At 37.4% G+C, this 9,106-nt stretch overlaps 5 protein-coding genes across 5 annotated transcripts; all 5 read right to left on the bottom strand.

Annotated features, from left to right (window-relative positions):
- Positions 1-1,475: 1,475 nt before the first annotated feature.
- On the bottom strand, positions 1,476-2,141 carry TM35_000012800 (putative RNA-binding protein 6; the record flags this gene model as incomplete). Its single annotated transcript, XM_029020961.1, has 1 exon — positions 1,476-2,141. The coding sequence occupies one exon, from the start codon at positions 2,139-2,141 to the stop codon at positions 1,476-1,478; it is 666 nt and encodes a 221-aa protein (XP_028887469.1).
- A 555-nt stretch (positions 2,142-2,696) lies between these two features.
- On the bottom strand, positions 2,697-3,479 carry TM35_000012810 (uncharacterized protein; the record flags this gene model as incomplete). Its single annotated transcript, XM_029020962.1, has 1 exon — positions 2,697-3,479. The coding sequence occupies one exon, from the start codon at positions 3,477-3,479 to the stop codon at positions 2,697-2,699; it is 783 nt and encodes a 260-aa protein (XP_028887470.1).
- Positions 3,480-4,118: 639 nt separating this feature from the next.
- Positions 4,119-6,332, bottom strand: TM35_000012820 (putative ribonuclease inhibitor-like protein; the record flags this gene model as incomplete). Its single annotated transcript, XM_029020963.1, has 1 exon — positions 4,119-6,332. One exon carries the CDS (start codon positions 6,330-6,332, stop codon positions 4,119-4,121), a length of 2,214 nt encoding a protein of 737 aa, XP_028887471.1.
- Positions 6,333-6,935: 603 nt separating this feature from the next.
- On the bottom strand, positions 6,936-7,922 carry TM35_000012830 (putative inosine-adenosine-guanosine-nucleoside hydrolase; the record flags this gene model as incomplete). The annotated part of the gene is made up of 1 exon (XM_029020964.1): positions 6,936-7,922. One exon carries the CDS (start codon positions 7,920-7,922, stop codon positions 6,936-6,938), a length of 987 nt encoding a protein of 328 aa, XP_028887472.1.
- A 401-nt stretch (positions 7,923-8,323) lies between these two features.
- Positions 8,324-8,908, bottom strand: TM35_000012840 (uncharacterized protein; the record flags this gene model as incomplete). Its single annotated transcript, XM_029020965.1, has 1 exon — positions 8,324-8,908. The coding sequence occupies one exon, from the start codon at positions 8,906-8,908 to the stop codon at positions 8,324-8,326; it is 585 nt and encodes a 194-aa protein (XP_028887473.1).
- Between the last annotated feature and the right edge of the window lie 198 nt (positions 8,909-9,106).

The following is a 9,106-nucleotide window of genomic DNA, read 5'->3' on the forward strand; positions in this document are numbered from 1 at the left end:
ATAATAATAATAATAATAATAATAATAATAATAATAATAATAATAATAAAAGAAGAAAAAAAGTAAGAATCTTCTTATAAAAAAAAAACCATATAGAGTTTGTATTGGTATAACTTCCACCCAACACAAATGCCGGTCACCAACTCCCCCCATCAAGTGTCGCACTCAGACACAAGAAAAAAAGAATTAAAAAAAAAAAAAAATTCATTCTGTAATCTCAACATTAAAAAAAAAAAAAAAAAACAAATAAAAAAAAAGAATGGAAAAAAGATAGTACAGAAACGAAATATTCATAACGAACAATAACATCAAAAAAAAAAAAAGAGGCACAGTCTGAGAAGAGATAACAAGATGAAGAAAGAACAAAAAAAAGGTGAGAAACAGATTCAAAACCAATAATGGAAAATAGAATCAGACAAGGAAAATGTGGACAAGAACACACATAAGGGCAGTAAGTCCCAAATCAATAAAAGAAGAAAGCCGTAAGAACCCGTTTAAATTTTTTCAGAAAACAAAAAAAAGAAAACAGAAAGCGCTTTCATAAGGAATAAAAATATGGACATGTAATTTATGATCCATCTGACTTGATGTAACAAACGAAAATCAACAACACAACCCAAAATATAAACTAAAGGAAAAAGAAAGAAGACATATATTAATACAGCATTCATTCGCTCAGATCACTGTAAAGAGTCCGTAAAATAAATAATACCAAAAAGAAAAAAAAAACAGAAAAAAAAAAAAACGAGGAGTACAATTATTGACAACAGTACCAGGTCTCTGGTTTTTTTGTTTTTATGGATTTCCCTTTCACCAGTGTTTTCTTTTCTTTATTTCTCTTCTCCTCTCCCACAAATTATAAGAGAAACAAAAAAAAAAAGAATTAAAAAAGAAAAAAAAAAAATCAAAACATATATATACAAAAGCCCTTATCTCTAAGACCAAAAAAGCATAAATAAACCCCAAAAAAATTTGGCAGAGAGCAACAACAACAAAAAAAAAAAACCACAAACAGAAAGAAAATAAACGTCATTTCACCATTTGTATATTTTTCGTTCAACACTTGATTGGCTTGTCAGCTTTCTTAGTTGATGTTATTTTTTTTTTTTTCTTTTTGTCTCCCTTAATTTTTTTTTCTTGTTTTTCACTCTCTTCTCACTGCATTTCAGAGATCCCACTATTTTGTTCATAAACATACATATGTATACGTATATATATATATACTTCATGTAGTTTCAAAATTGTAGGAATTCAATGATTCCCCTTCCCTCAATCTCTTATTCGTACCTATTTCTACTTCTTCACACCCACCACACCCAACGAAACTTCCCCCGCCCCCATTTCTTTTTTTTTTTTTTTTGGTTACCCTCTTTTTATTTCATTTCGTTCCTTATATATGTTCTGATGTAGAGTAGTAATAGTATCAATAGAAGTTGTAAGAGAAGGTCACTCCACTCCTCTTTAAAGAAACTCCTTCAAACTATTGCCCCATGTGTGTATTGTGTATGAACACTAGAAACGATGTTAAGTGGGTTTGTACTGTACCCTACCTTTAGTCGTTTCCCGTGGAATTCAAAACCATTCATCCGTTCCACCGCCTCCTTTGCATTTTCTGGGTGTGCAAAGTACACAAAGCCATACCCCTTTGGAAGGTTTGTTTGTCTATCGTAAATGATGCGGGCCCCATCAAGTGGGCCAAAGCGTGAGAAGAGTTCGTGCAACTCTGCACTGGCCACATCAGGTGCGAGATAGTTCACAATAAGTTGTTTGCGATATCGATCATCATTAGATGGAATGGGTACCGTCTGTTGACGTTGTGGGGCACTGTAACCAAAGGACTGATACCCACCAGGAACTCCAGGATAATTATTTACAAAGTTCTGATTGACGGAGGTCATTGGCATCTGCATAAACTGAGGATTAGGCGTATACTGCGGCTGCATCACCTGTCGCTGTTGTTGTTGTTGTTGTTGAATGGATGGTTGTGGTGGTGGTTGAGATGATGGTTGCGGCTGCTGTTGGGTATGATCTACGAACTGTTGACGATGGTGTTGAATATGACGAGGCATCACCGCATACGGTTGATTGCCTTGAAAGGAACCAACATGCGGAGTCGTCTGAGAGCCGTTAGAATAGTACATGAGAAAAGAACTTGTAGGAACAAATAAGTGTGTGTTTTTTTTTTTTTTCTTTTTTTTTCTTTTTGAGTTTTTTTTTTCTCTTTTTGGTATGTTTCCTCTCTCTTTTCTCTCACTTTGAAGACAAGTCTCTTCTGGAAAGAAGTACAAAAGAAGAGAAAAAAAAGGGAGAAAAAAATACATGTATATAAAATGATTATATTCATTTGAACTGCAAAGGTATTCAAATATATACGTTGAACGGATACTGTATATATATATATATATAGCACTGTAAACGAAAATCGAAGAAGAAAAAACAACACGTTGAGTCAATCGTGTCTTTCCCCAATCGTAACAACGTAAAAATTATCTGTGAAAAAGAACAACAACCCAAGAATACAAAAATAATACCAATAAATGAAAAACTCACCATGTAAGAGGTGAATAAAATGAGAAAAAAATAATAATAATAATTAGACAAGAAAATAACAAATAATAATTAATAATAAACATGAAAAATAAATAATATATATATATATATATATATATATATATATATATTTAGGTGAGAGAGTATTATAAAAAGAAGCGTCCTAGTGAACTGTCATTGGTGATATCCTCCATAAGACATATTCGTTCTTCACATGCAAGAAACTGCTCCAATAGTTGAAGCAAGTTTTCAGGAGAAACAAAGACATTATAGCCTAAGGAGTAACACATACGCCGTTCTGTCAGAGCAGATAATTTCCGCAGCTGCTGACGATCCTGTGAAGAGTGTGGGAGAAGATCAATCATATAATTAAGTGTGATATTGTAGTCTGTGTGCCACTTTAAGGCTAAACAAAATGCTACAAATAGATTTCTCCACTTATTACCAAGGTGAAAGCGAAATGATGTTTCATTACATGATGATGAATTACTAGATAATCTTAAATGATTATTAACAGAGTGCTGAAGTTGCAGTTTATCTATAATACAAAAAGCAATTACCCATGCTGCTGTATCTACATCAGAAAGAGTGTAATACAAGTGAAAAATCATTTCTCCTACAGAAGCGTTAGAACCAAAACCGATTTGCCATTTTTCATTATCAGCAACATCTATTCCTGTGTTGTCGTCTATACTCTGTGAATCTTGTTCCGCATATAAAAATGGGAATATTTCTTTTGTAGATTCAGCTTGATAACTTCCAAGTAATCTATTCCAAAGTGTGATGAGTGTTTTGGTTACAAGAACTTTGCCACTGCTACTGAAAAGAGGTCGTTGCGGGGAAAAAACAGTAACTGGATGTGATGTACTACTACACTTTGGCTGTTTCTTGATAACTGTCTCTATAGGACCACGAAGAGCCTTTGGCATAGTGTTCCCCTTTCACCCTCTTCTTCCACGCCTTTTCTAGCTAATAGAAGCATTAAAAAAAAAAGAAAAAAAAAAAGAAGAGCAACAACAAGAGCTGAAAAAACATCAAAACTAAGAAAATCAAAAAGAGAGAGAGAGAGCAACAAGAAACAAGAACATCAGAAGAAAAAAAAAAAAAACCAAGAGCACAGCAGAAAAAGAACATTCTGCCATACTACAGAAAAAAAAAATTCATAGAAAAATAAAATATAACATAGCATATCATCATACAAATACACAACGCAAGATATAAATACATATATATCTTTCTTTTCTTCTTTCACTCACGCATACACACTCATATACATTTCCAAATATATATATATATATATATATATATATATATATATATATATATGTATATAATTATATTTATACAATAAGCGTAAATGAATCCAAGTGAGTGAATAGGGAAGGAGTCTGAAGAACTTTGACGTATTGATACAACATATAATAATCATCACATGTTTTCTTTTTTCGTTTTCTTTTCTTCCCACTCCTCTATACTCCTCCTCCTCCTCTTCTTCTTCTTCCTCGTGTATAATTTTCTGTACATTGTCGATCATTTCTTTCCTCTTCTTCTTCTTCTTCCCATCTCTTCTAGCGCTTCTTCTGCCGTGTATCGTTATTCGCTTGAGACTTCTTTGGGAGTGAGAGACCGGCATTCCGCTCGAGTTCCTTGCGCTGCAGTTCGAGGGCGGCGAGTTTGTCAGCCTCGTGCCGGCACTCGCGGGCCTCCCGGTCCCTGTCGGCCTCGGCGATGCCCACGTCGACGAGGAGCGGCCGCAGTCGCGTCGCCTCCGCCTCCTCCGCCTGCCGCAGTTGGCGCCGCATGCGTTCCATCTCGCGGCGGAGGCGATCCGCGCGGTCCCGCTCCGCCTGCGCCCGCCCCTCGACGCCCGCCCGCCGCGCGGCCAACTCCGCCATCTCGCGGCCCACCCGCTCCTCCGTCCGCCGCAGGACCGCCTCCGCCGCCTCGCAGCGGCCCCGCACGACCGCGACGCTCTTCTCGAGATCCGCAATTTCCCGCCGCGCCTTCTCAAACGTCACTCGGGCCTCCTCGTTGCGGCGGAGCAGCTGCTCGCTGCGGTCCTTGATGATGCGGCGCTCCATCTCAATCTCGTCCTCCGTCTGCGTGAGCTCCTTCTCCTTGTACGACAGGGTCTCAATCTCCGTACGGAGCTTGGGAACTACAAGGCGTTTGTTATGCTCCGCATTGCGGGCAAGAGTCGCTTTGTGACCCATAAGGCATTTATAACGGAAATCATTGAATGTCACATCCATTTTTTCAAGGGTAAAATTTCCACGAAGTTGCTCATCTAGTAATTCACCAGTCACATTAGACATGGTATTGCGACGTAAATTAAGATCACGAAGAGTTCGATTACTTGTAAGAAATGATGCAATCGCTTTTCCTCCTTCATCTGATATTTTATTACAGGAAAGATTTAGAGAGACTAATCCTTCATTAGTTTTCATAGCTTCAGCAATACATTTAGTTCCTGCATCCTTTAGTTTATTATTTGATAAATCAAGAGTCTGTAATGTAGCATTTGCGGTCAATGCAGAAGCAAAAGGTGCTCCATCAGTTTCTCTAATATCACAAAAAGATAAATAAAGTGAGCGAAGACTCTTATTTTCTCCCAATCCTTCCATAATATACTTTGAAGCAGAACCAAAATTGTTGGAGGATAAACGAAGTTGTTTTAATGCTGTAGAAGAAGATAATACTTTTTGTAATGCCTTAGCAGTCTTTTCACCAAGATCATTATTTTCCAAATTAAGAAACTCAATTCTATCTTCTCCATTATCAATAGCATCACCAATAGCTTGAAAAATCACCATTCCACCATTATCAGTGAGACTGTTACGATGTAAAGAAAGGTGTGTAATAGAGCAATTTTCAAGGGCAGAAGCAATAGCTTTGGCTCCAGCGTATCCTAAGCTATTTATAGAAATGTCTAAACGAGTAAGACTGCAATTCCCTTCAAGACCAGCAGTAATGTAAGAAAGACCTGCAGGACCTAAACCATTACTACTAATGTTTAAATGAGATAATACTTTATTGGCACGAAGCATATTACCTATTGCTTCTGCTCCTTCAGTACCAATATGATTTCCATTAATACCAGAATGGGCACCAACGTCAAGAGAAACCACAGTATTATTTTCAAGAAGAGCATTAGCCAACGCCATACCTCCAATGTGACCAATATCATTTGAACGAAGACCAATATGAACAAGGGTTCTGTTAACACTAATAAGTCTAGCAATAGAACAAGCCCCTTCATCTCGTAATCTATTACCACTGAGATCAAGAATAATATATTTTTTATTGTTTGACAAAATATGTGCAATAGCTTCAGCACACATAGGACCAAATCCACATTCTTTTAAAGAAAAGAAATTACCAGTACAATTAGCACTAATAAGTTCCATAAAACGCATTTCCCGTTCCCATGAAGGTGGAAGGGATTGATCCATACATTTGGCTTCGTATAAAAGACGAAGGTCATCTACAGAGAAGTCTACCGCTTCTTGTGTACATGCCTCAAGGGTTCCACGTTCTACAAGTTCCTCAAATGAGACGAAATTAGCAACATACGGAAGACCTTTTGGTAAAATTCGGGGAAGTTTTGTAGATGCTGTAGTTTGATCTTGTAGAAATGTTCGTCTACTTCTTGTTTTGTTTTTGTATAAATAGCTCCGGTTCACATCAGTAAAATGACTCGGTTTAGTAGGTTGTATAACGTTGGGTATCAAACAGCTCTCAGAAACCTCTAATGGTTCAGTGTCAGCGCTTTTTCCCTCCATCCCTTAGACTTCCTAATGTCCGTGAGAAGAATAATAGAAAAAAGAAAAAAAAAAAGTGGGGGTAAAAAAAAATAAAAAATAAAACAACAACAAAAGCAATTTTCCCCATGGAGTAGGAATAGAGGAATAGAGGAAAGAAGAGAAACAAAATCAAAAAAAATTTAATCACCGTCAAAATGAATAGGCTTTACGTTTAAAAAAAAAATTCCCCTCCTTCATGTCTGACGTGAAGTTTGCCTGGGCAATTTAACTCTTTTTTTTTTCTTTTTTATACATCAACTATCAACGGATGTTCATATCTCTTTCCCTTGCCCGTTATTATCATTTTTTTCTTTTTTTTTTTTGAGCCTCTACAATGCTCATCATTTACTTTTATTCGTTTTTTATTTTTTTTTTTTTTTGTTTCTTCGTTATTGGTTGGAGAAACCCCGATAAAAATAAACATAAAAACCCATTATATCATATTATTCATTTTCTTTTTCCTTTTTTTTTTTGTAGGTCAACATTAGTAGGGAAATACTTGTTAATCACTCCATGTGGGAAATAATATATTCTCAAGAAACAAAAAAAGAAGAGGTTATTCACGCTCAAAAAAGTCCAGTATTAAAACAAACGGGCACTCGATAAAACCATTTCGTAGAAAAGTTCTGCCTTCACGTTCTTTGCAACAAATGTACGTGGACCTTCTTTCCCATCTGTCAAACGAAATGTACGTCCTTCATTTCCATTCTTTTCGGTTTCCACATCCAAGGCAATCTCCTCGAGTTGTGCCAAACTGTTGTCCAGTGTGAATGCTGCGGTGAGAACATCCCACGCAAAGTAGCCATCGCCTGGGCGCAACAACTCGTAGTGTGTGCACATGGCCCAAGCGGAGCCAACGAACTGCGAGAGAATAAATGAGTTCTGTGCCCCAAAGCGCTGCACAATACCGGAATGCACCGGCACATCATTTGTGGAGTCGAGAGAGAAAAGAATATTGCGCATCTTTGGGCAGCGCAGGACCACTTTAGCCGCAGCGGGGTCCCAGTAAATATTCCACTCCGCCGTACCGTCTGTGCCCGGCTGAAAGACATTACCGCCAACATCCACAGCACCACCCATGATCACACATTCCTCCACCTTATCTGTGAATCGCTCTCCATACTTTTCAATACACCAAGCCACATTAGAGAGTGGACCCGTTGCACAAATCGTTACTTTATCAGGGGAATTCATTACCAGATCGGCTAATAACTGTTCACCAACAAGATTCTCGTTTTGTACCTTAACTTTATCCCAAAATTGACTATATTCTGGTATGTTCAAACAAGGTAAATCATCCATATTCTTCGCATGGCATCGCCACTCCTTCGGAAAAGGATTCACTCCCTTAAAAGAGGATTTCCCAATAGGGAAAAGAGGTACATTTTTATGCTTATGGAACAAAGACATAATTTTGCCGGTAACGTTAAATGCGTCAGTTGCGAAGCAATCAGCATCTGTAACGATACAACCAATCACATTCGCCTTCTCTGGGTGAGCGAGCAGCAGCGTGAGGGCCACAATATCGTCATGGCCTCCATCATGATCTAGAATAACACTCTTTGGCATTTTCGTATCTTACTCTTATAACTTCTATCTATAGGAAGAGATATATAAATAAAAACATATTTTCACACACACATATATATATATAGATAGATAGATACAGATACACATTCACATAGAATAAGAAGAGAAAAGAAAAAGAGCAATACAATATTTTAATTAATTATCATTTTTTTTTTTTTTTTTGATGGTACTATTGCTTTTTGATGTTTTTTTTTTTTTTTAGAATCAATAATAAAAAAAAAGTAAATACGGTAATCATAGATAAATATAAACACGCCTATAAACAGATACAAATACGCGTATCGACATCGCATAAACAGTCTCAATAACACTCAGAAGAAAAAGTAAAAAAAAAAAAAGGGGGTAACTAGAAAAAGGTTAACGTGCCAATACACAACACCTTATTGGGATGAAATCGAGCGATATGGGAGAAACTCTGTCTCTATGTCCTGTGGAACGTACTCTGTTAAGAGATTGTATGTACGACCTGGAACCACCTCTCGACGAAACTCCGACACATGTTCTGCCCACAAATGATATCTTCCCACTTCATACCACATCAATGTGGAAAATAAGAGAAGCAACAAAGTGTTGTTTCGCACACTACCTGCACGCACCATCAGTCGGGCGCTGCACCCCATTACACCCATTCCCGCAGCGAAGAAACCACTTTGGTGGCCAACTAAACCATTGTTCACCTTATGCGCCTTCACCCCGTTGTAATACATTCCACCCATAAAGAATAGACCCAACCACCATCGTTCCATATTACGTGCCTTCATCGTTAGACATCCGAGGAAACAAGAAAGAAGACAACAACAGGAAAATCGAAAGGCACTACGGGGATTAACAGCCGCTGGTTGATCAAGAGTGGTGGAGTAAAGTAGTGGTTCGTATGTACCGCTAAAGTGATACCCACGACGAGCGACAGATCCGTCTTCTACATCAAGAAATAAGAGGCGGCGAAGCGCTTGGGAACCGCTCATAATGACTACAGTAACAAAGACGAAAACATATATATATATATATTCACACAGATACACACACATACACACGTATTAAAAAACGCGAAAAAAAAAAACATTATGCGTACGTAAATAGAGATACAAGTGCACGGAGATTCAAGAACATTAAAAAAAAAACAAAAAGAATATATATATATATATATATATATATATATATAT

Source organism: Trypanosoma theileri, assembly GCF_002087225.1.
Source record: "Trypanosoma theileri isolate Edinburgh chromosome Unknown TM35_Tth_1_V1, whole genome shotgun sequence".
Classification (NCBI taxonomy): Eukaryota; Euglenozoa; class Kinetoplastea; order Trypanosomatida; family Trypanosomatidae; genus Trypanosoma; species Trypanosoma theileri.